Below are 27,180 nucleotides of genomic sequence, written 5' to 3'. Positions count from 1 at the left end.
GACTATTTGGGTGAGGAATGTTAAATTTACACAAGCGCAAAATTTACGGGAAAATTTCTATAAAATGTTTTATAGATGGCACCTTGGTCCACAAAAAATGTCTCGTATGTATTCAAATTTGCAGCCTAAATGTTGGAGATGTGGTTGCTTGGATGCAACGTATTATCATATCTGGTGGTCATGTAAAAGCATAAAAGCCTTTTGGATCAAGATATGGTGGAATATTCAAAGAATTTTCAAAAGAAGGATAAAATTTACCCCAAATTGTTTTTGTTGGGTATTGTTTCTGATTGTGATGACAAAGAGATTATTTTAATGTTAAACTTAATTACAGCTGCAAGGTTGTTAATAGGGCAATATTGGAAGAAGGAATCTTTGCCTACTTTGCAGGAATGGTTTTTTAAAGTTTCTTACTTAGCTGAAATGGCAAAAATTTCGGCTTTTTTGAAAGATCAATCGCAAGAGAAGTACCTCTTGGTGTGGAAAAGATGGATAAATTTTATACAATATAAGTATGACATAAGAAAATATCATTTAGCTTTTGAATAACTTATATTTAAAGTTTAAGATATTATTTAGAAGTGTAGAATAGTTTTGTTTTTTTATTATTTTTTTATTTTTTTTCTTTTCTTCTTTTTCTCTTTCTGTTTTTTATATATAATGGAGTTAAAGTATTTAATAATTTGTTTATTGAATGTAATTATATTTGTTTGAGGTTTATTTGGGTTTAAAAGTTTTTTTCTTTTAAGTTCTAGTTAACCCTGTATTCAGCTCTGGGAAGAATGGGGGAGGGTTTTGGGGTGGGTTGGGAGGGATTGGGGAAGGGTTTTTTATTGTAAAATTGTAAAAATTTATAATAAAAAAAATAAAATAAAATGGCTTCAAAGCGTCTCAGAGCTTCTGTTGCTTCTAAAGCCTCAATCTTCCCGGTAATGCAGACAGCTCAGCAAGCTAAGTCTAAGTTTCCACCACCCTCTCCATTGTCTCCAGCATGTATACTTAAAGATTTACAGGATGCCTTGGAAAAAAAGGCACGACAGGTTAAAGAAGAGATGGAGGTTTTTATTGAAAATAAATTCATGAAATTGTCAGAGGACATAGTGTTTCCGTTTCAAAAGTTTGTTGGTCACATAGATCTTCTGGATGAGTGTATTGATGATGTTGTGGAAAATTTTGAAAAACTGGAAGATCGAATTGACAAAGTGGAAAATAATGTGGAAATAATACAGGATGAAGTTACTATGTTACAATACAAAAACATGGAATTTGCTTTAAGAATAAGGGGAATGAAGGAAAATATTCAAGAGGATTTGGGACAAGTGGTGGTAAAAGATATAGCTCTTATTTTGGGGGCTGAGCCTGAAGAAATATTGAGAGAGACGGAAAAAGTTTTTAGGGTTAATTCTAGGCTTGCGAGACAAAGGAATTTGCCACGAGACGTGGTTATCTATTTTTCTAGGAGATCACTTCATAATGAAATTTTACAGCCATTTTATAAGCAGAGATTTCAAATTGCTCAAGATGTTATAATTTTAAAAGAAATACCTTCAAAAATTCTTAGAAAAAGAAAGGATTTTGCTTTTTTGGTTGATGAGCTCAAAAAACGCCAGGTTCGATTCAAATGGGATATATCGGTTGGAATAGTCCTGAAGCATGCGGGGATATATTATAGACTTAATACAATGTCAAAGGCGAAAGATTTTTACATTTCGGTTTTGAAGGTGGGTTCTCCATTATCTTTACGACCTGAGATAATAGAAGAAAAGTTGGAAGAGCAGCTGGTTGAAAGTGCTATGCTATTGGATGTGGGAGACAAACAGGCTGAACCTTTGCAGCAGTCTCTTGATACAGAAGATTTTTTAAAGGAACCGAGAATGACTCATGCAGCCTATAGACGTAAATTAAAAGAACTGCAGAAGATGGATGTTGGAATAAAGAAAAGGAAATGATGAACTTTTGCAGTAGTTTTTTGAGATAGAAGATGTTTTAAAGGAAAAGTGAATGATTTGTATTTAGTATGTTTTAAAGGTACAGTGAATGATTTGTGTAGTAAGTACCGTAAATGCCGGCGTACAAGGCGACCCGGCATATAAGACGACCCCCGTCTTTATAGCCGGGCCGCATTCCTAGAATGTCATCTTATACGCTGGAAACTACCAGTATTCCCAGCGTATAAGACGACTCGGCGTATAAGACGACCCCCGTCTTTGGCGCCGATTTCAGCGCTCGCGGAAGTTGCCTAATACACCGGCATTTATGGTAGATGTAAAGTAAAAGAATAATAGAAGGTGTTGATTTAGTGCAGTGGTTCTCAACCTGTGGGTCGGGACCCCATTTGGGGTCAAACAACCATTTCACGGGGGTCGCCAAACCACACTGTCCGCCATTTTTTCCCTTTTCCCTAGCTGTCCTACTCCTTCTTATTGGTGGCCACACCCACTTAGGGGTCACCACAACATGGGGAACTGTATTATGGGGTCACGGCATTAGAAAGTTGAGAACCACTGATTTAGTGGAAAAGTTTAAATATTTGGGAATATATATATTATAAATTCTTAATTTAAAGTGAAAAATAATTATGAGATATTATGGGTAAATGTGTAAAAGAATTCAAAATTTTAATGATCTCTGTTGGTGAGAATTTTAGAAGATGAATGTTTTGCTGAAACTTTTTAAGTAGGAGGGTATTAATAGACTTTCTTAGGGGTAAAAAGCGAAGAGCCAATTTTATCGAACATAAGTTTGTTGGTTAGGTTATATTGGAGGGAAAATTTTGTGTTTATTATGGACGAATGGTTGTTTAAAAGAAATATACACCTCAGCGAGGTGAAGATGGATAAATTATATGTAGAGTAAATATGGGTTATGATATGGGTTTAAAATGCATTATGCAGATTATGAATTATTTATAGTTTTTAATTTGGAAATGCTTATATTGTTATTTTTTTTCCTTTTTTGTATTTGAGTTAAAGTATATTATCGATTTTATTATTTGTATAGTTGGATAAGTTTATTTAGAATTTGTTTGTTTATTTGTAACCCTGTAACCAGCTCTGGGAAGTGAGGAAGGGATGGAGGGAGGGGGTTATTTTAGGGGGGGATATTGTTTAAAACTTATATAAAACTTTTCAATTAAAAAAAAACCCTGTCTCCCTGTGAGGTGGGGTGACATCTAGCAAACCAGAAAGTATCTAGAGAATGATTTTGTTAGAGAATTTTAATTTCTCTATTGGTAAAAAATAAATCAGAAGCTCTCACAGTTGGCTGCATTTAGCTGATTCAAATAACTTTATATTTATATAAAAATATTTACAATACCATTCTTCTTTACAGCAACATAGCTTAATTGAAGACTTCTTACAGAGACAAACCAGAGACAAAACCTTGAGACTGGAAATCCAGCTCCTAACTCAATACTCTTTTGCACAGACTCAGTAGCACTTTCCTCACATTGGCTAACCGAGTTACCACATGACTCTTCCTGTTCATGAATATTCCAACAGATTTCACCATGGCAATGGAATGAATGTGATGTTCTCCAAAACTAGTTATGTTACAACTGCCACAAGACAAAAATTAGTGTCTAGTCCCTGGTATACATTGGGTGTAGTGATTTGGGACAAGTCCATGGTTGCCATGATGGCCATAAACTCCTGGACTATCTTAGACTCATGGCTACCAGATGTGAAGTTGAAATATCCATGAACCAACAGTCTCAGGGTCTCTATTATCAACTCAACAACAGATCCAGAAGCTCAAGCAGACATGATGCCAATCAACAGGAAATATACCAGCAGCAACCAGCAGAGTCCAAATTCAAATAAAGGATCTCACATCCAGTTGGCATCACTGGCCTCCAAATCCACAATATAACTTGCAGATGACAACTGCCAATAGGAGGTTCTTCTTAATTTCCCCATAAAATGTTATCAGAAAAGAGGTAAGAGTAATTATTTTTATTTCCCATAAAAAGTGTTCTCCACAATCATTGTATTTGTATTCCACATCAGTTTCAAGATTGCCTTTAAAAGTAATAACTATTCGGTATGCTTTATTTGAGTATTTACTATCATAGGTCAGCCAATCCAATTCCTAGCCTTACAAGGAGCAATTTGTAGGATAGAACATGTGCCATGAAGGAAGAAAAGTGGGAAGGGGGAAATGGAGGGACAGGAGGGGGGAAGGAAGGAAGGAAGGAAGGAAGGAAGGATGGAGAAAGAAAAAAGAAAGAAAAGAAAAGAAAGAAAAAAAGAAAGAAAGAAAGAAAGAAAGAAAGAAAGAAAGAAAGAAAGAAAGAAAGAAAGAAAGAGAGTTGTCACTTATCATGATCTTGACTCCTTTCCTTGTCTTAATTATTGAACACAAGTGTCCACTGAACGATTAACAGCTCGTATAAGGAGGGATTGATTCTTATTTTGGGATATCATAAACAGAGACATTATATCCATGTCTTTGGTGTCCCCATCCAGAGAGAAGGTGAAGTTCTGGAGCAAAGTGCTGAAGAACAGGAAGACCTCCATCTTAGCCAGAGCCTCTCCTGGACAGGCCCTCTTCCCTGAAATTGCAAACAAGAAAACAAAGCTTATTCAAAGCTGATTAAAGAATAACATGGATCAGGCATGCATATGAATTGGTAATACTATCTGTCCCAGAGGACTGTACCTGCTGAGAATGGCATGAAAGCATCTCTTTTCCTGAATTGGCCCTTTTCATTCAAAAAATGATCTGGGTTGAACTTCTCTGGAGTCTCCCAATGGAGAAGATCACGGTGTACTGAGGAGAGGACTGGCACAATAGCCATGTACTAGAAGAAGGAGGTAAAGAAACAGATGACATTAATTGGTGCTACTTCATCCAGAGAATAAAGAGCCTCACTTGTGTCAAATAAAATAGGCCAGCAGGGAGCAATCTGCAAACATTCTGAAATGCAATGAAGAAAGAGAGATTTGATTTAATTAATTAATTTATTAAATTTGTATACTTCCCATATCCAAAATGACTCTAGGCAATTCACAATGCCATAAATAATACATATTAATTCATACTTATTCAAACTGCCTTGAATATGAAGGATCTTTGACTATATAACAGTGAGTGCTTTTTTGTAAAAAACAAAAAGGTGGTGGAACTCACACAGGTCATACAACCTGCCTTGCCTATCCTACAAGGTTTACCTTTGTAGTTGAAAAAAACCCTTCAGTTTTTAGTGTATCTAAAAGACTGGGATTTTATTCAAGGTAAGTTAATAATATTAATGTTACCATGCACAAATCCGTTGAAAAAGGGTGCTGGAAATCCATTCTAGTGTGTTCTATGACCAAAAAAGCCCTCATAACAATCATCTATTTTTTTTCCTCTGCAGAATATTTTTATCAGTAATTATTATTGCCACACCTTGGGAATGTTGTAACCATGGAACTTTACATCACAAGTTGTTGCCCGTGGAAAGTTTTCAAGGCTCTCAGGCCCATAACGTTGAACCTCATGGACCACAGCATTTGTGAAAGGCATATTCAACCGGTCTTCCATGCTTGGAGTGCGATTTGTACCCACTACCTCATCAATCTCTTGTTGAACCTTAGCTGTGAGAAAAATATATTGAGATGAAATTAACAATCTTTTCCTGTATTGTACTGAGCACCTTCAGTCAGCTACCACTTGAATAGAAACATGTTTTCCAAAGCACGTTCAGAGAAGATACTTCCAGTCAGGAAAATGGCTCTTCCTCAAAGTCATTTCTCAGTGGAGACCATTTCAATTTTTCTAGTGCAAGAAGACTATGTTATGGTTGAAATTATGAAAGCTGGTGATCACAGCTTACACAAGATACTAGCAAAGCTGTACTTGAGTTAGTAATAGTAATAGTAATAGTAGTAAAGTTGGAAGGGACCTTGGAGGTCATCTAGTCCAACCCCCTGCTCAGGCAGGAAACCCTACACCATTTCGGACAAATGGCTGTCCAGTCTCTTCTTAAAAACTTCCAGTGTTGGAGCATTTACTGCTTCTGGAGGCAGGCTGTTCCACTGATTAATTGTTCTCACTGTCAGGAAGTTTCTCCTTAGTTCTAGGTTGCTTCTCTCCTTGATTAGTTTCCACCCGTTGCTTCTTGTCCTGCCTTCTGGTGCTTTGGAAAATAGCTTAATTCCCTCTTCTTTATGGCAGCCCCTGAGATATTGGAATACTGCTATCATGTCCCCCCTTGTCCTTCTCTTCGTTAAACTAGACATACCCAATTCTAGCAACCGTTCCTTATATGTTTTAGCCTCCAGTCCCCTAATCATCTTTGTTGCTCTTCTCTGTACTCTTTCTAGAGTCTCAACATCTTTTTTACATCGTGGTGACCAAAACTGGATGCAGTATTCCAAGTGTGGCCTTACCAAGGCATTGAAGAGTGGTATTAATACTTCACGTGATCTTGATTCTATCCCTCTGTTAATGCAGCCTAGCACTGTGTTGGCCTTTTTGGCAGCTGCAGCACACTGCTGGCTCATATTTAGGTGATTGTCTACTAGGACTCCGAGGTCCCTCTCACAGTTACTACTATTGAGCATGGTGCCACCTATGCTGTACTTGTGCATTTGGTTTTTCTTGCCTAAATGTAGAACCTTGCTTTTTTCACCATTGAATTTCATTTTGTTAGTTAGTGCCCAGTGTTCAAGTCTGTCCAGATCCTTCTTTATATTAAGCCTGTCTTCTGGAGTGTTGGCTATTCCTGCCACCTTGGTGTGATGAGTTCCCCATCTATCCCTTCATCCAAATCATTGATGAAGATGTTGAAGAGCACTGGGCCCAGAGCAGAGCCCTGGGGCATCCCACTACACACTTCCCTCCATATAGAGGCAGTTCCATTGAGGACGACTCGCTGAATACGGCCGGTCAGCCAGCTACGGATCCATCTGGTGGTGATTCTGTCTACCCCACATTTTTCTATCTTATCAAGTAGTAGGTTGTGATCTATTTTATCAAATGCCTTACTGAAGTCCAAGTAAATTATGTCCACAACATTCCACTGATTTTGTCACTTGGTCAAAGAATGCAATAGGATTTGTCTGGCATGATCTATTTTTGACAAACCCATGTTGGCTTTTAGTAATGACTTTGTTTGCCTCTAGGTGTTCGTTGATTCGTTGTTTGATTATCTTTTCCAGGATCTTCCCAGGTATTGAGGTCAGGCTGATAGGTCTGTAATTTCCTGGATTCATTTTTTTCCCCTGTTTTGAGGATGGGAACTACATCAGCTCTTTTCCAGTCCTCTGGTAGTTACCCTGTGTTCCAGGATCTTTGAAAAATATAGTTCAGTGGTTCCAATATCACATCTGCCAGTTCCTTGAGAACTCTGGGGTGTAATCCATCTGGTCTTGAGTTGCCTCAGAAAAGAAAAAATAACCGATGAATGGAAAAATGCTGAAGTGATTCTTATACACAGGAAAAGGGCCCAATATGATTTAAAGAACTATTGCCCAATAAGCCTCCTTTCCCACAATGACAAGGTTTTCACCAAGATAATAGCAAAAAGAATATTGAGAACATTAAATGATGCACAGCTAAAGGAGCATGCAGGGTTCAGAAGTGGTTACAGCACAATAGATCACATCCAAGTTGTTCATCAAGTCATTGAAAGGTACAACAAATACACCATGCCTCTGTGCATGGCTTTCATTGACTACAATTTCATTGACTACAACTCCAGCAAGCAATAATTAGGGCATTGCTCAACCAAGGCATAGATACTTCTTACATAAACATACTACAATCAATATATGAAAACCAATGGCAGCAATTTGCCTTAATGATCTTAAAGTGGAAATCAACATAGAACAAGGTGTACGACAAGACAATACAATATCCCTATTCTTTTCTCAGTCTGCCTTTAAGAAGTATTTTGCAAACTAGCCTGGGCAAAAAATGGAATAAAAATCACTGGCGCTTATTTAAATCACTTAAGATTTGCAAATGATATTGTTCTCTTCTCCCAAGATCCAGAAGAGCTACAAATAGACATATGAGAGCTGCACAAAGCAGGAGAACCATTTGGCTTAAAAATAAACCTGAAAAAGAGCCAGGTTATGTTTAATAAATTCACCAAAGAAAGAAAAAAAATATATTTGAAGAAGAACTAGATATAGTAGACCACTGCATATACTTTGGCCAATGGATGTCAATGGAAGGTGATACAATAAAGGAAATTGATCGACACGTTAAATGTGGTTGGTAGGCACTCAGCAAGCTAAGTATAATTTTTAAGAACAACTTCCCCCTATGCCTGAAGAGAAAAGTTTTTGATCAGTGTATACTACCTGCTCTAACATATGCCAGTGAAACATGAACATTAACCTCACAATCGATACAAAAGCCACAAGTGGCATAAAGAGCCATAGAAAGATACATGCTCAGCATTACAAGACAAGATAGAAAGACCTGCATGTGGATTAGAGTACAAACGAAAGTATATGATATCTTCAAGAAGAGTAAAAGAACTGAAATGGAAATAGGCCAGTCACATAGCAAGAAGAACTGATGGCAGGAGGACCAAGGCAGTCATAGAATGAATCCCACTCGATAAAAAGTGTCCACGAAACAGACCTAAAACAAGATGGATCGACAACATCAGCAAGTTTTGTGGGCCCAATTGGCAGGACTGTATGGGTCTTTGACTGTAATAAACTTGAACTTGAACTTCATCACGCAATGGATAGAGAATGGTAAAAATGATGATGAGAATGAATATTATGTGCCAGCAGAGTACAAACAATTTATTCCCTCAAAAACCTCAAGGTTCATTTCCAAAGAAAGAATGCTTCAGGATACAGCTGCCAGTCAATTTTGCGGGGGTATTGTAGATTAAGATTTATAATATTGTCACTGCTTATAGCAGTATGGTTCAAATGTTAAGGATGATATCTTGAGTTAAAAGGATGTGGGTTTATACTGATACAAAAATGATTCTTAAGAAAAGCTATACCATATTAAATTAATCATTCATACTAGGACTCCTTAAAGCAAGTACTCAATTAATTAATTGATCTGCCTTAAGGCTGTATGAAGGAAAAGACTGCTGCTGTTAAAGCGTTCAATCACATCTTGCCTCTTCATGATCTAATGCAGTGGTCCCCAACCTCTCTGGCTCCATGGACCGACAGCAGTAGTGGCGGCAGGAGGGAGGGTTTGGTTTTGCATGTGCAACTTAACTCCCATGCATGCTCAAATGAAGCCTCAAGCACTCGCCTCCTGCTTGCATGGCCTGATTCCCAACAATTCTGGTCCAAGGAGACAGGATTGGGGACCCTTGATCGAGTGGATATTATTTTACTAGAACTGTCTTTGTGTAATCTCAGGATTCGATGGAAGCCCTGTTGTTCCAAGGGCATGTTATTTAAACTGGGAAATAAACAAAACAAAACAAAACATTCTGTAAGAAGATCTTGGCAAACACTTCCCAAAACCTGCCAGGAAAACTGCAGAAATACAGCTGCAATGAGTTTACTTTACTCAACAGCATCCTTACTTTATTTTTTTCCAGGATTATTAATGGAAGTCCTAAAGCAGGGGTCTTCAAACCTGGTCCTTTTATGATTTGTGGACGTCAGCTCCCAGAATTCCTCAGCTAGAGTGCTTGGCTGAGGAATTCTGGGAGTTGAAGTCCACAAGTCACAAAAGGGCCATGTTTGAAGAGCCCTGCCCTAAAGAGTTGACACCTTTATATATTTGTAGTTATTTCTGTACCTTGAATGTGTGGCAATTTAGCCATTGCTAGGAGGCTGCGTAGCAAAGTTTGGCTTGTGGTTATTGTCCCAGCAGTAAAGAGAGCAAGCACAGTAATCACAAGATCTTCAAGAGTGTAGATTCCCTCAGATGAGTTCTGCTCCTGAAAAGAAAATAGAAAGGGAAACAGAAGGATGAAAATGGGATTGATTTAAAGTAATTTATGAAACTCTTCATAGTGTTTCTTTCAGTTAAAGGAAACTTAACTGACTAACTTTAGAATATATAGGAGAATTTTTCAATTGTAAAGCATTTATGCAATCACCATTTGATGCAGAGAGGAAACAATTTGCCTGTCTGACCTACCTATCAAATATTTACCACAAGAAATTACGAGAATTAAAGGTTGTTATTTAGAGCTGGACAAAAGCAACTCTTAAGCTGTATGGTGGGAAAACTGGATTAGATCTGAGCATAGAAGCTTGAATGTTACATCTGAGAGACTAATTCTAATAGAAATTGCTCCTGCAAGATGAATTATTATCTTTATATCACCTATTAAGAGTGTAGAAGAGGTGTAAATTAGCATGTAAAGCAAATGTCTATACTTATTCATTTTTAATTATGTCGGGCATAGGAGTACATGTTAATAAATGGCAAATTGAAGTAATAAAAAGGGGGATAAATATTTTCATATTCTTTCATACAAGATGAACTAGTTTCATCTTAGATACATATTGGAGATATTTAGACAGTTATGCAGAGATGGTATCTATGCCTACCTTCTCCATTCTGTGAAGGAAGCAATCAATATAGTCACACGCGTTCTGGGGATCCAATGTCTTCTTGTGCAATTCCATTTTATCACGGATATAATCATAGACTTTTTCTGTCTCAGACTCGATATGTCGTCCAAAAAAGTATTCCATTGTTTTTGGAAAAGTATTGTACACCTGTTGCAGAGTTGACGTTAAACAGTATATGTTTTTAGACCATAATGGTGAAGGCTTAATGCCCAAAATATTCAGAGATTAGTTTTTAGTCTGATATTGTTAATTATCAAACCTCAGCTAGGTGCCAAGACCAAGAAGACAGGTTTCACAAGAATTTCAGTAAGCTATCTTTAATTTTAGTGTTGAGTAAATACAGTGTCTTAGGAACTACTGCATGGTAGGAATTTTTATTCATAATAAGTTGGTTAAAAAGGAATCTCTTTGACAAGCCTTTTCCCCAGATCTTTCCTCACCTAGGCTGAGTTCCCTGCAGGATATATTCTGTCAAGGCCCACCCCAGCTATCCCATGAAGGGATAATGATGAAAATGATGACAGTTCTTGAAGCAGGGAGGAAAGAGGGACATAAGAATAGGGGAAATGTCTAAAAATGCCATGAGAAGAAGAAAGGTGCCTGTGCATAATTTGATATGATGATTATCAAATTATATATAGTTAAATATGTAGCATTGTACTTTTAAAAACTATTATATCTTTCAGTTTGATCACAATATTGATATTCCTCTTATATCACAAACCTAATAGCTTGGGGGATAATGCTATTGTCATTTCTTAGAACAACATGGAAATAGGTTTGAGAACTAAAGTTAACTTTTCAGTCAAGGGATGAAAAAATTAAGTGAAACATTACAATTAGGAGGAATCAACCCCTCCAGTGAAATTCCATGTTTGGCTCTCCCTGACTAATTAAGAAATGGGCAAGTCCTAGAAATAAGCAGGTCAGGGCCCACAGCAGTTACGAGAGAATGAAATGATCCTGTGGGAAATAAGCCCAGCCAGGAAAGAAGGTTTGCTGAGAAGCAATTTATATTTTGATGGCTCAGTCTTGCTGGACGTCTGGATTTGACTTCTCCTGCTTAGTAGCTCATCACATCTACAGTAATCTCCACATCCCTTATTTGGATATTCGAACACAAAGAGAGGCCCACTAGTAAAAATTAGTGTTTATAGCAGGAAGAGCATCAGAGAGGAAAAACATACCTGTCCTAGGAAACTAGTCAGAAATCTTATTTGATACTCCACAATCTGCTGGTTCTCTATGAAGGTTTGATCTTTGTAATCAAATCGATTGCCAAAGACGACTGCACAGATCACATTAGAAACAGCACTTGCCAAATTTCTTCTTGGGTCAAAAGGCTGCCCTGCAACAAAGGCCACAGACATTAATGGGAGGGATCAAAGAATGGGGAACTTCCCTTCCACAATTCTCATCACAGAACTTCAACAAAAAAAGTGTGTTTGGGTCAAAGAAGTTATTCAAAGATTTTATTGGTATTTTTTTAAATAAATAATATTAAATAGAAGAGCCTAGATATAATTAAATGAAAACATCTATCTTATAACCACTAGGGTTTTTTTTGAAAACTTTCTTGCTATCTTCTGTCAAGAATTGTTTTCTCACTCCTTTCTCTGCCCTTTTCTGCTCATGGTGGGTTTTTCCCTCCCTGTTCCTTCCCTTAGAAGTTTCTATTTCCAGTTTTCATTCTCCTGACTGTCTCTCCCTCCACCTTCTAATTTCTTTCTTCTTTCTTTTTAAAATATAATCCTATTATTTCATTTCTTTCCCCTTCTGATTCCAGAGATTTGTGCATTCATGATTATATTCAAAAGGGGCACAAATCTTTAGAGGAATACTATTTATGACTATATGTTTTCCTTTCTAGTTTTGGATTACCTATGTCATTCATCCATAACTTCTTTTGCTGGCTCTTGAATTTCCCTGATATATAATCATGTTCAAATGAATTGTTTAAACAGTTTTTTTGGCTTCTTGTCCCAGTTTTAACTGAGCACTCTTTTCCCTCAACACTGTCTCCTTCTAATCTATCCAACTCTTTTAATATATATATATATATATATATATATATATATATATATATATATATATATATATCCCATTCACATTTTTTTTCTATTTATTTTTTTAAATCTCCTTCCAGAAAAGACTTGTCCATGGAACATAATTTTCCAAGATGCTACATCTCCTGGAAAAAAAAAAATTATATCTGTCAAGCAGGAGGCAAATCAGGCGATCCAGGCAGTTGAAATGGGTATAAAGATTTATTGTAACCTTAAGCTCTCTACAAGAATCTGAACTAATAATGGCCAAAGGAAATTAGCGGGAGATAAGAGTAGAAAGATTCAAGATAGGCTGGATGTAGATCTCTTGTGGGCATGAAGGGACTCATGACTGATGATTTGTTTGATCCCTCCCTTGGGATCAGCCTGGTCATTTCCTACAATAGCCTTAATTCAAATCCACACCACCTCACAGATCTCCATCACTCATGCAGTTGATTCCTATCCATATTTTCCTTACCTCATTTATTTTACACACACACACACACACACACACACACACACACACACACACACATACACATATCTAAGTTTTTCTTTATTTTGTGCACTTAAGCACAGATGATTTGAGTTTCAGTTTAGAATCTAGTTTTCCTGTAACTTCACATAAAACAACAAACCCTTTCCAGTTTCATATTTTAAAAGATAATAGTCTTCCTGATATGATTCTTCTGTGGGAGAACAGGTCTCAGTTTCTTTAGACGACCTTTTGTGGCAGCCATTTCCTTCACCAGACAAAGAGCTTCCTCCTGCACCCTCTCAGACATTCTTTTCTTCCCCATCCCAAAATCTCGCAAGGTGGACAGTGTGAACCGTCGCAGCTCCCTCCATTTCTTCTCATCATTTGTAGATATTCCTGAAACAAAAGACACCAAAAGGATCATGATGTTGGTCAATTCTCAGCTTTTGTGGAAGAGCATGTTTCGATATAATATTTCAGGCACTTTTCTTTTTCAAATCTTTGTTTCAATCATAGGTGAAAGAGGCTACTACACTGCAATAAATTATGCATCAGAGAAATGTCCTTCCTCACATTTAAAGTAAACAAGGCTTGATGTTTGAAATACCAATGAAGCAAACGTCACAGTTGCCATCTTTCCATTCTTGACTGCTGTCATAAGTGTGTTATAGATAGAAAGAAATCCCTACACTAGACATGGAACTCTATACTGAGATGCCATTTTCAGTAAGCAGAAGAAAATTGGAGTCGTTTTGAGTTGTGGATTTTATTTTATTATTATTATTTGCTGTAGAGGCTTTATTGACAAAAATAAATCACTTCCAATTATGTATGTACTAGCTTGCTTGATTGTGTGCTAACAAGTTACTCTCAATTCTTAGCTACCTTTAGATTTCCTCCAACACAATCTATCCCTAACCTAATTCTTCAGGAATTGTAAGGGTACATTTGTCATCATTTTAACTGAGTTCATTGACGTTGCAAATGGCCATCCTCTTCCTTTTATCTTTCTCACCATTATACCCTCCTCTAGGGAGCTAGACTTTTGAACCATACTATATGCCCGAAGAATTATAATTTTAGTGTGGTTATTTATGCTTTGAGTGGAAATTCTGAGCTGATTTGCTCAATGAGCTATTTGTTTCTTATTTTTGGATGTCCACAATGTTCTCAGAGATTTTATCCAACATCAAAATCAATATTCTTTCTCTCCTATTTATTCAAAGTCCAAATTGCCAAAGTATCCTCTTTGAAGTCTGCCTTCCCAAAGGACCAGTTTAAAGGTGAGATTACTTTTTTTTTTTTTTGAATGTAAGGAACAACCAGAACAGATTTCAGAAGTGATCAGGGGAAGCGAAATGATGAAAAAAAGGTGTTCCTCCCTCTTCAAAAAACATGACCAGATCAACCTCTTTACAAAACTTCATTTCAAGTGAAACTTTCATAACTATCAATAATATTAAGAGCATTAAAATAATTTTGAGGTAGATGGAAAATTGCCATTAAGAGAAATTACTTATAAAATTATTTATACAAAATAAAAAAGAGCAACAACAAATAAAGAAATAAAAGCGAATCAACCTTTATTTTGGAACACTCGTGTGTGAAAGGGCGTATTAGTTCGCCCACCAAATTCTTCTGCTTGATTTATCAAAGCATCTTTTACCACCTCATATCCACAAAGAGCAACCATTGGTTTTGATCCAATCCAGATAGTAAATATAGGTCCATACTTTTCTGTAAGCTAAAGGTAAAATTAGATGAAAACCCAGTTAATTAAACAATAAAGCATTTTTGGGTGAAATTATTCTAAAGCATGCTTGAAATATTTCTTAAATTCATAATAGAGAAATCATGTTGAATCTAACCTTTAATAATTCTTAGTATCTACAGGGTTCATCAATTTGATTGGATAAATTGCAAGTACTGTATCTCCTAGCTGGAGAGATGATGGGAATGAGATAATCACAATTTTGACTGTATAATACATTTCTGCAAGTAATCTGGTACTACAAAATATATGATAGCAAGTTTTGCTTGTAACCACATATTTTAATGAACTTTGTAACCTCCATTGTGTGTTTATCAGACTGTAATTAGGTGACTTTAAATTAAAATTCCTACTGAAGATGCACAAGAGCCCCTAATAAAATTGGACTCTTATAAAAGAAAATCAAACTCCTTAAACTAGGAAAATGTGGATATAACTTTCCAAATAATCACCTGAAAAAGCAAAGAAATACAATAGTTACCTTTTTATAGGATTTTTTTAGAGGTAGTACATCTTGCTGAAAGAGGTTCCCCAGAATAGGCCATGGAGTAGGTCCAGGGGGCAGCTGCCCTTTTTTCTTGTACATTTGGAAAGATGAGAAAAGGGTGAAAAGTATACAGAGAAGAAGCAGAACTCCTGCCCATGTCAGCTCCATCCTCTCCTCAGTTGTTTTCCTCTTCAAAAATCCAAAAAGCTTTTTAAAGGAGACAATGTTGAAAGAAGGAGACCAATTGAATCCCCAATCACATCTAAATTCTTCACTTCCTCTAACCTTTACATACCTCCTTATTTACATTCAGCTCAAATTATTCTTTCACCTCTATTAGTATAGGAGAGTTACTTATCAACATTCTTATCTTTGGACTGTGGACCACTTTGGCTAAATCCTTAAATAAACAACTCATTTTAAGCACTCTCTCTTATTTGCTGACTATACAATAACTTGTGAAAGAGTAATTAATTAACTTTTGCTACTGAACCCTGTGAAACTTACGTTTTTCTTTTTCTTTCACTGAGTTGTCACAGCCCTGAATTCAATATTATGATCATAAGTAAGTACAATGTTGTCATGACCTTTAACTGGGCAAAATGGTGCATCATGGGGCAATATTTTTTGTGAATGAAGGTGAATATACATGTCCCGGGATAACGTCACCTGTAGTCACATTCAATGTTTGGATGAGCCCATATTGTAATTGTTATGTCCTGGGCCTGCTGAGTGACTCAGCAGGTGTAGGAAGCTGCAGAGACGCCCGGGCAGACCACGTGAATGCCTGGGACCATACAGGCTGTCTCCAGCCTATTGCGCATGCGCAAGGTGGGAGAAATATGTTGCATTGATTGGTTGACACTGTCCCTGAAAAGGATTATAAAAGGAATCCGTGCCATTTTGTTTTGGTTCTGTTGGTGATTAAATAAAAAGAAGACTGTTGTTACTCCTGCCTCGTCTCAATGCCTTTATGATTGAAACAGAACAGTAATGACGGCCAAAAAGACTTTGTTACCTGTAATTGATCTGGCCACAGTGGCACATACCTTGATTCAAGGTTGTCTCAGCCTTCCATCCTTCCGAGGTCGGTAAAATGAGGACCCAATCAATCAATCTGTTTATTACAGCCATAAGGCCAGACATAATCAAAATATAACAACAGTGACAATTTTACTTCCATATTTATAGAATATAAAACCATCAAACAATCAATGTAATAATAATCTGAAATTCTAAAAATAAAACATCATATTAAATTTTTTCAGACCTTGATAATGGTGCGACGTATTGTGCAAATAGTGGCACAAAATTGGCCAACCTGAATTGATATTTTCGGATCCTTATCCAAAAGTAGCAACTTTAGATAAAATTCATATCCCCTACCTGGAAACTTCTTCAATATTGGATATATAAGAATCTATTTATATAAAGAACAATGAAGCAGCATATGGCTTAGGGTTTCTATAGAGTCATCACCACATGGACACAACTGAAGGTGCATAGGAATGCCCTTAAACCGTCTAAAAAGGACTGCCGAGAGCAACACATCCAGCCCTGGCTAAGGTGAAAGCTTTACGAAATTTCAAAATTGTAATGGAAAATAGATAAGACGCTGGGGAGAATCCTTCTGGAAGCAAGTGACAAATATTGGAATGTGCCACCTTACTTAAGTTTGTTTGGAGATCAATATCCCAGATACGTTGATTCAAGGCAGTTCTAGCATTGTCAAATCCTAATGAACACAGACTTTCCATAGAGAAGCCCAGTGATTTAATTTTATCTAGTGCTTTTTTTCCCCACGATGATTTAAAATGACCTATAAATACTAACGGGGCTAACCCTACTATTTCCACCTGTAGGATGGCATTTTTAACACTTTTAGGTACCATCAGTATGGCTCTAATAAACTTATGTTGAATAATTTCAATAGCATTAAGCTTTGCAAATGAACATATTTGCGAGCCATACAGGAGCTGAGGGAATGCCTTAGCTTGGAAAACCTTACAATCTGCCGGGATGTAGTAAGCTCCTTTAGAACAGCGGTTCTCAACCTGTGGGTTGTGACCCCACTTGGGGTCAAACGACCATTTCACGGGGGTCGCCAAACAACACAGTCCGCCATTTTTCCCCCTTTTCCTTAGCTGTGCTACTCCCTTTTATTCTATTGGCTCTTGAATAGAGTCTAATTCTATTGGCTTTCCAAAGCCAATAGGAATTGTCCAGGCTGTCTCTGCCCTGCTGAGTCCACCAAAAGTTCCATTCTGCAAACGGTGCTGCAAGTTGTCTGCAGCAAAGGCGAGCTGTCTGGAAGTTTCCACCTCTCCCTGCTGAGCAACTACTAAAAATGTAAGTAAAAGAGGGCCAAGGGTGGGAGGTGCATGGGGCCCGGCGGATGTCTTACTTCCCTTGGGCTGGGCCAGCTAGTGACCCAGCCGGTGGTCTCCCTGCGCCGTCGCTGCCCCTTGCCAGCTATGCCTCGGCCAGTGCAGGGGGCGGCACCATGCATGCGTGGCGCTCCCGGGCAGGGAAAGTCCTCGACTTACGACCGGTTGGATAGTCCTCGACTTACGACTGGTTGGGGGTCACGGCATTAAAAAGGTTGAGAACCACTGCTTTAGAATGATAAAATTTTATGATAGCTGATGAGGTGCGCTGTGCAACACTTGCCAGATAAAGAAAGTGAGTATGCCAGGATAGGGAGTCATGGAACTGCACTCCAAGATATTTATAGGTACTCACCTGTTCAATTGGAGTCCCATCAGTTTGTTATTTATGGATCTTATGATGGTAAGAGGCAAATAGTAAAACTTTAGTTTTTTCAAAATTTATTAATATTTTGTATTCTATGCAAAATAAAGCTAATGCCCTAAGTGCTTTTCTCATTCCCACCTGAGAAGTGGACAAAATAACTATATCATCGGCATACAACAGTGCTGGAATTGCACAATCAGCCAAGATAGGTGGATGATGGGCTGGAGCAGCAAGCACTTTCATTCTTGGATTTAGGTACAATTTTAAAAATTGGGGAGCTAATAGGCAACCTTGCCTTACAACTCTATAAGTTGGGACTGCTTTAGATGAATGTCCCCAGGGGGAACATCTGATTTTTAGAGAGGTATTTGAATAGAGTGACTGAATGAGAACCAACAGCCTTTTATCAATCGTGGAATGTCTTAGACTACACCACAATCTCTCCCTTGGTATTAGATCAAAAGCTGACTTAAAATCAACAAAAGTTGCATAAAGAGAACCATGAGAGGGAGTAGAATATTTTTCAGCCAAAGGTGCAAAATTAGACAATGATCCAGTGTTGAACATTCCTCCCTATTACAATGGCCTGATTCCAATCGGTGGAAAATGTCCTATGTTATTAATATGAGTGAATAGGATGGCTAAAACTGGGGCCCACCAGTCTTTATTTTCCCTTATTAATTCTGGGGGGATAAAATCCCCTCCGGATGCATTACCTGATTTCAACTGGGCAATATGGATACTGGAGGCCAATCCGGGAAGTCATTATAAGGGGCGATCACTTCTGAAATTACAGCAGGAATCCGCTTAAAGATGTTTTTAAAATGATCCTCCCATTTGTCAGCAGATATTTGTGAAATAGGGCCAAAACTTCTATTTGTAAAAGACTGATTTATTAAATGCTAGAACAAAGTAGAATTTTTGAGCTTTGCTGCTGAAATTAGATTACTCCAATTTTCTTTTATAGCCTGTTGTTTCTTTATCTTTAAGAGATCTTTATAATTTTTTTGTGGTCTTGAGTAATTTAGAAGCATTCACCAAATTTTCCTGGCGAAAGGAAATTATTGCATTTAAGAGAGCTTTTTTTTTGCTTTAATGCAATCACTATCATACAAAGATTTAGATCTTTTATGCACATGCACAAATAAGCTGTTGTAAATCTTGTCGGGGGGGGTTGGAGATTAGTGGTAATTGATTGATACAACGAAAATGCTTGTTCATATGAATCAGATGACCAAATCTGAATATGCATATGAAGCAGGGGCTCTGAGGTCAACATTTCAGGCATAGTTTTGGCCAGTTCTTGAGACCATTTAATTTTTACTTGCCCCTTTATTGTAATATCGATGGACAATGTGCCACTTCTAATAATTCAAAATTTGTCTTAGCCTTAAATGGACAGATTAATGGAAAGTGGTCACTATCAAGGCGCATTCCAATATAAAAGTAAACTATATGCTGTACAAAGTTCCGAGAGATCATAATATAATCCAGTATACTGGCTCCCTTAGGACCCCAGAATATGAACTCTCTGTTTAAATCACCTCTAACAGAGCCATTAAATAAGACCAAATCTAAACTATCCACAAATTGAGCCAGACGAAATCCTGCACTATTACATTTTTGATCTTTAGATTGTCTGGCTGCTATGAGGCCTACATCAATTTTAGGGGGCACTGGCCACTTAAAATATGTTTGTAGGGAAGCATCAGATTTGCCAATGCGTGCGTTAAAATCCCCAGCTATTATTATAATTGAGTTTGGGTAATGCCATGATAGCAAATTTACATAGGGATCAAACTGATCCCACAGCTTGTTTATTTCTCTATGCCCACGAAATGGAGGGAAATAGGCATTAACCAATAATACAGTGCAAGATTTGAATCTAAGTAAAAGGGCTAATGCCATATTTGAGCAAGACTCAAGCATAGATACTGAAACACTGAGTTTAACAGATACCATAGAACTGATGGTCTGTCCTTTTTTATGCATTCAGAGTAAAGGGAATATAATCAAAATTGTGTCATTCTCGTTTGTTGATTAGGGCTAGTTTTCAGAGGTCTGGTAGGCGGGAGGTCTCGTCACATTTATTCATGTTGTGGGGGTGTTTTTCTATTTTGATGGCTTCCATAATTATTCTCTTCTTGTGGTGTTCAGTTTTGGAGATTAGTTTGGTTCCTTCAAAACCAATTTCATGTCCTGTAGCTTTAAGGTGCTGGAAGAGGGAGGAAGTTTTTTCTTCTTTTCTGGCTGCATTCTTGTGTTCTGTGATGCGTGCATTTATTCTCCTATTAGTTTGTCCAATGTATGTGGCTGGGCAGATTTTGCATGGTATTTCATAGACTCCTTGGTTTTCTAGCTGGATTATGTCTTTGGGGTTTCTTAAGATGTTGGCTATTTTTTGGTTGGTGCCGAAGGCTGTCTTGATATTGTGTTTGTGGAGAATTTTGCTGATTTTATCTGTGGTGCCTTTGATGTAGGGGAGGAGGGCGGGAGAAAACCCGAATAACCAAAGACCTACATATATAGTAGGCAAAGAATATTTCTTCCAAAATTGTCCAACCAATAACCTTGCCACCGTAATAAGATTCAACATTAAAATAGTTTCTTTAACATCACAATCTACAATAGTACCTAACAAGAATAATTGTGGTGAAAACTTTATCTTTCTATTAAAAATCTTCTGAGTGTTCCACCAAATCTTAATCCAAAAGGCTTTTATGTTTTTACACGTCCACCAAATGTGGTAATAAGTTGCATCCAAGCATCCACATCTCCAACACTTAGACTGTAAATTAGGATACATAATATCCTAATTTACAGCAAAAATATCCTAAATTTGCAAAGTTTTGATTGTTGAAGTATTCTAGAATGTTGTGATTTAATGTGTGTCTCCTGGAGACAAATTATATCCATTTTTAGCTTTTGTAGTCTATGAAATATTTTACTCCTTTTTGATGGGGAGTTAAGACCATTTATATTTATTGAAAGAATTCCAATTTCCTCCATAGTTTCAGTTGTGTCAAGATCTCAGTTTTCTAGAAGAGCTTATCTGCCTCTGATCTTTAGGCCTCACATCTTCCTCTGATTGAAACTTTTTAGGTGCTTCTTCCTCTGTTTGTTTCGATGTTCCTGCAGTCGTTTCCTCTGGTTTGTTAGGTTCCACCTCACCTCTCTCCAAGATTATTTAAAAAAGTCCTCTGTTGATCCTTCTGAGATCAACCATCTAAAGTTCAGTCCTTAACTGATCAATTTCCTCATTAAGAATTGGTATTCTCTTCGAGCTTCTCTAATTCTTCTTGGGATCTGTTTGAGAACTATCAAATATTTATCTTTGTATTTCAGAGGTTAGTCCCTCATAGTCTCAGGATCTCATCCCATACTGCTCTTTTGCTGAATCTAATATGAACTTCCCTAGGCACTCTATTTCTTCTTGCATAATTTGAATTCACTCTATAGACTTGATCAACTTCTCTTTTGATTTGATCCCTTTCCATTCCGAGCAAGTCCACCAATAACTAAGTCATCAATAGTAACAAGTTGTCATCACTCTCTTCTACCACATTTTGGAATCTTAGAAAGTATGATGCACGTTCAAACACCATCCTTGCCATATTTTCTTCCAGCTCCGCATTAGATTGCACCAATCTTTGATTTTCATCTTGGAGAGCTTCTAATTTCTGGTCTACTACTACTGACTTGTCTTCAATATTTTGCATTCGTTGACTTCCGGTGGCGATGGCGGCTTTCTTCAGCTGTCCGCCCTGGGATGTGTCAAAGCCAGCTGAGACAGCAAGCAACAGCTGTCTCGTGGCTTGGAAACTCTCTCCCCAGGCGAAGGGGAGGAGGTGAGCTTTCCTCAGATAGTGGTAGAGCTCCCTGAGGCCCCAAAGTTTTCTTTTTTGGTGGTCAGAGGGTGAGCTCCCACGGAGCAAAGCTAGACGCTGCTTCCACATCTGTGCTTAAAATGAACTTGTGAGTAAATTTTAAAGCAGAAAGAGCTGACCAGGAGAGACTAAAATGGGGATTATTTCGGACTTTAACTCTGGAAAAGAACTTATCTTCTCCTTCTTTTAAATAAGAGTGGTGAAAAATGGCGCTGAGATGTTGATTCATTGAGTGAAAGGACCGGAACTTCTACTTGGAACAATGTAACAGATTTTGCATTTGTATAAATTTCAAGAATCTTCTTTTTTTCTTTTAAGGGGGCTTTTGTCTTTTTTCCCCTTCTCCTTTTTTCTTTTTTTTGGGGGGGGGGGTATTTGTTGATTTTATAAGATTTTAGCAGACTTTTTATAAGTGGTCTTAAAAATAAAATGGCTTCAAAGCGTCTTGGAGCTTCTGTTGCTTCTAACGCCTCGATCTTCCTGGTAATGCAGACAGCTCAGCAAGCTAAGTCTAAGTTTCCACCATCTTCTCCATTGTCTCCAGCATCTATACTTAAAGATTTACAGGATGCCTTGGAAAAAAAGGCACGACAGGTTAAAGAAGAGATGGAGATTTTTATTGAAAATAAATTCATGAAATTGACAGAGGACATTTGCGTTTCAAAAGTTTGTTGGTCACATAGATCTTCTGGATGAGCGTATTGATGATGTTGTGGAAAATTTTGAAAAACTGGAAGATCGAATTGACAAAGTGGAAAATAATGTGGAAATAATACAGGATGAAGTTACTATGTTACAATACAAAAACATGGAATTTGCTTTAAGAATAAGGGGAATGAAGGAAAATATTCAAGAGGATTTGAGACAAGTGGTGGTAAAAGATATAGCTCTTATTTTGGGGGCTGAGCGTGAAGAAATATTGAGGGTTAATTCTAGGATTGCGAGACAAAGGAATTTGCCATGAGATGTGGTTATCTATTTTTCTAGGGCAGTGGTTCTCAACCTGTGGGTCAGGACCCCATTTGGGGTCGAATGACCATTTCACGGGGGCCGCCCAAAAACACAGTCTGCCATTTTTTTCCCCTTTTCCTTAGCTGTGCTACCCCCTTTTATTCTATTGGCTTTTGAAAACCAATAAGTGCAACATATTTTTCCTGCCTTGTGCATGTGCAATAGGCTGGAGACAGCCCGTCTGGCCCAGGAAGCCTCATGGTCTGCCTGGGACTCTCTGCACCTGTTGTGTCAATCACAGCCCAGGACATAACAAAAGTGGTTTCCATTCTTTTAATCAGGAGACAGATTAGCTGTTTAAGAGACTTCAATTGATTGAGGCTATAACTGACCTGGGTGATTTGCAAACTCATAATCTGGTAAATCACCAAGCTTGGGCCTCTGCCCTGCTATTACAGAGCCCAGGAAAATCTCAGGTGGAGGAAATATATACCATAGCTTACTAGAACCTGAAGTGTTTGCCATAATTCCACATATTTCTTTTTTCCTGTTGGTAAAGTGCCTGTGAATAGTTTAATGCCAAAATTCAAAGATATATTAAAAAAGTGAATTTACAAGTAAGGGATGAAAAAGTTCCTAAATGTAGTTGAATACTTTGCCACAGGTAGTTCTTTAGTGTTATTAGGATTAATTACGTAATCATGCAATGTAAGATGAAGGAGCCCTGGTGGCGCAGTGGTTAAATGCAGTATTGCACTATAGCCTACAGTTGATCCTGATGGGGCTCAAGGCTGAATCAATCTTTCATCCTTCCAAGGTCAATAAAATGAGGACGCAGATTGGTGGGGCAATATATAAATAATGCTCTACATTGTAAGCCACCCAGAGAATGTTGTAAAGCACTATGGGCCGTATAAAAGCCTAAATGCTATTGCTATTGCTATGAAGCTGCTAGGCTGATTTTTACTGCCTTAAAAAGACAAATCAGGAGAGGTTTGCATAATTGTAGCCATGCATGGAACTCCCATGTGGAAAACCTTGTCCCAGAAAGTAGGTTCCTATACTGTAATTGGACTATTTGAATTCACCTATACCCTAAGGCAGCAATGCTGGCTGTGGAATTCTGGGAGTTGAAGTCCGCATGCCTTAAAATTGTCAAGGTTGAGAAACACTGCCCTAAGGCAAGACTTGGACTGTCCCTTATTTGAGCTGCAAAGGCATTTAATACTTTCCCATTTCTTAATAATTTCCCAGAATGAGATTCTGCAGAGCTGGAAGGGTATATAAGAATGTTTTTTTTTCTTGTTTCAAATAGAGTCTAACTATCCATTGAGGCTCTATTAAATATTGCTGAACCTTGTTTCCACCGTCCCTTTCACCCTTATTAGAGGCCATATTAAGGACAAAGTTGAAACCCAGTAAACATGCTTTCATGACCCAGTTAGGATTTTTAAAGGTAAAACACACAGGTAAAATGTAAAAAAAAAAAAAAATCACACACCTTAAAGTTTTTCTCACTGGCCTGCATGGAGTCTACAATGCTGGAATGTTTTTTGTGCCAGGCAGATGATGGGATTACTGACAGAGCCTGAAATGCAAATTTGTCTTGGAGGCAGCAGAGCGGATTAGGCAATAACAGCTGAGAAAGCAAAAATGTCCTTTTTCCTAGGGCTAAGAGAGAATGTCATCAGACTGGCTTTCATGGCTAAAGTAAGGCTTGAACCCCCATTCTTTTACTTTCTAGTCTGGTGCCTTAAGCTCTAAACCAAACTGGCCCTTTTATAAAAGCTTGCTTTTTCCTTGATTCCAAGGAAAAGGAAAACAGATTTAGTATACACATTTTAGCAATAACTTCTCACCCCTTGCAATACTAAGGATTCCAAATGCATTATTAATGATAAATCCAAGGCCTTTTTCTTTACAAAACAATATTTTCTTTCCTTTTTCTTTACAAAACAATATTTCACTATAATCCATTCAGATGTTTGTTGATCCTCATTACAAATTACTTCATTACATCTGTTGGCATAATGTGTTTCTTCCAATAACTTCTCACCCCTTGCAATACTAAGGATTCCAAATGCATTATTAATGATAAATCCAAGGCCTTTTTCTTTACAAAACAATATTTTCTTTCCTTTTTCTTTACAAAACAATATTTCACTATAATCCATTCAGATGTTTGTTGATCCTCATTACAAATTACTTCATTACATCTGTTGGCATAATGTGTTTCTTCCAACATAGTCCCCATACAGTTTCTGGTGCAGTTCCTCAAAGATATCTCTGAATGCCATTATAAATTGCTTGTCTTTTGTCTCCAATATCAAAAATATTTTTTTCTTTTCCACAAATTTATATTTATTTTTTAAAATAATTCCAGAGTCTTAATAATCAAAATCCAATATTCCAATGTTTTCTTACCCCTTAATCTTTTAAAAACTTTCTGTATACAAAACCTTGTTTGCTTTTTGCTGTTTATTTTAAATTCTTAAAATTATAAAAATAGATATTAATTTTCTTTTCTTTTTTAAAAACAAGTTTTATTAGTTTTTTCTTTTTACAGACAAGTCCTTAAGAATCAACGTGGTGGCAGGGTAATCAATTGTCCAAAAGCAAAGTCATACTTATATAGTTCAAATTAAATCATTAGAAACCCCCTCTCTATTCCCTCAGATAATATATTATATTCAAATTAATGTATTTCAATACAACTAAGTCAATCAAAACAATAATAATAATAATAATAATAATAATAATAATAATAATAATAATAATAATAATAATAATAATAATAATAGTAAAGTTGGAAGGGACCTTGGAGGTCATCTAGTCAAACCCCTGCTCCCAATGATCAATAACATTTCATCTAAATAAGTCCAAATCCTGTGTTCACCTTTATTATTACAATTGCTATATTCCATTTTGCTACTATAAATACATAATTAACACATTTAAGATAGAAAAATGTGGGGTAGACAGAATCACCACCAGATGGATCCATAGCTGGCTGACCGGCCATACTCAGCGAGTGGTCCTCAATGGAACTGCATCTATATGGAGGGAAGTGTGTAGTGGGGTGCCCCAGGGCTCTGCTCTGGGCCCAGTACTCTTCAACATCTTCATCAACGATTTGGATGAAGGGATAGATGGGGAACTCATCAAATTTGCAGACGACACCAAGCTGGCAGGAATAGCCAACACTCCAGAAGACAGGCTTAAGATACAGAAGGATCTGGACAGACTTGAAAACTGGGCACTAACTAACAAAATGAAATTCAAGGGTGAAAAAAGCAAGGTTCTACATTTAGGCAAGAAAAACCAAATGCACAAGTACAGCATAGGTGGCACCATGCTCAATAGTAGTAACCGTGAGAGGGACCTCGGAATCCTAGTAGACAATCACCTAAATATGAGCCAGCAGTGTGCTGCAGCTGCCAAAACGACTAACACAGTGCTAGGCTGCATTAACAGAGGGATAGAATCAAGATCACGTGAAGTATTAATACCACTCTTCAATTCCTTGGTAAGGCCACACTTGGAATACTGCATCCATTTTTGGTCACCACGATGTTAAAAAGATGTTGAGACTCTAGAAAGAGTACAGAAAAGAGCAACAAAGATGATTAGGGGACTGGAGGCTAAAACATATAAGGAACGGTTGCTAGAATTGGGTATGTCTAGTTTAACGAAGAGAAGGACAAGGGGGGACATGATAGCAGTATTCCAATATCTCAGGGGCTGCCATAAAGAAGAGGGAATTAAACTATTTTCCAAAGCACCTGAAGGCAGGACAAGAAGCAACGGGTGGAAACTAATCAAGGAGAGAAGCAACCTAGAACTAAGGAGAAACTTCCTGACAGTGAGAACAATTAATCAGTGGAACAGCCTGCCTCCAGAAGCAGTAAATGCTCCAACACTGGAAGTTTTTAAGAAGAGACTGGACAGCCATTTGTCCGAAATGGTGTAGGGTTTCCTGCCTGAGCAGGGGGTTGGACTAGATGACCTCCAAGGTCCCTTCCAACTTTACTACTATTACATATTACACTTCAGGTGTCTCTCCATTCCCTTTTTCCTTGACATAATCAATAATCATTTATTAATATCATTTCTTCTTTTTTCTTATTCTTCTTCCATTACAAAATAACTATCTCTAATAATATTTCTAATAATAGTCTTGATTTATATGAAAAATGCGCATAGACGTAAACAGACTCAGAAACGCAAAGAGTTGGAAGATGAGATTAAATGTAAGGAAAAGGTTTTAATATCAAACCTAATGGATAATAACTTAAA

At 37.4% G+C, this 27,180-nt stretch overlaps 1 protein-coding gene across 3 annotated transcripts; it reads right to left on the bottom strand.

The window, feature by feature from the left end:
- Positions 1 to 3,941: 3,941 nt before the first annotated feature.
- LOC120296913 (cytochrome P450 2C5-like) lies at positions 3,942 to 25,636 on the bottom strand. 3 transcript variants are annotated; one of them, XM_039318960.1, is made up of 10 exons: positions 24,386 to 25,636; positions 15,287 to 15,499; positions 14,616 to 14,778; positions 13,281 to 13,430; positions 11,696 to 11,856; positions 10,485 to 10,655; positions 9,724 to 9,865; positions 5,395 to 5,582; positions 4,663 to 4,804; positions 3,942 to 4,555 (listed from the first exon to the last, which is right to left on the bottom strand). In XM_039318960.1, the coding sequence occupies exons 1-10, from the start codon at positions 24,410 to 24,412 to the stop codon at positions 4,353 to 4,355; spliced, it is 1,560 nt and encodes a 519-aa protein (XP_039174894.1). In that variant the 5' UTR covers positions 24,413 to 25,636; the 3' UTR covers positions 3,942 to 4,352. The 3 variants fall into 3 exon arrangements, with proteins under 3 accessions (XP_039174894.1, XP_039174895.1, XP_039174896.1); XM_039318961.1 differs by having other exon boundaries at positions 14,664 to 14,778; XM_039318962.1 differs by lacking the exon at positions 24,386 to 25,636 and adding an exon at positions 16,342 to 16,390.
- Positions 25,637 to 27,180: the final 1,544 nt, after the last annotated feature.

Source organism: Crotalus tigris, unplaced genomic scaffold, assembly GCF_016545835.1.
Source record: "Crotalus tigris isolate CLP2741 ecotype Arizona unplaced genomic scaffold, ASM1654583v1 scf7180000021763.139304, whole genome shotgun sequence".
NCBI classification, from domain to species: Eukaryota; Metazoa; Chordata; class Lepidosauria; order Squamata; family Viperidae; genus Crotalus; species Crotalus tigris.
This window is presented reverse-complemented; position numbering and strand designations above follow the sequence as displayed.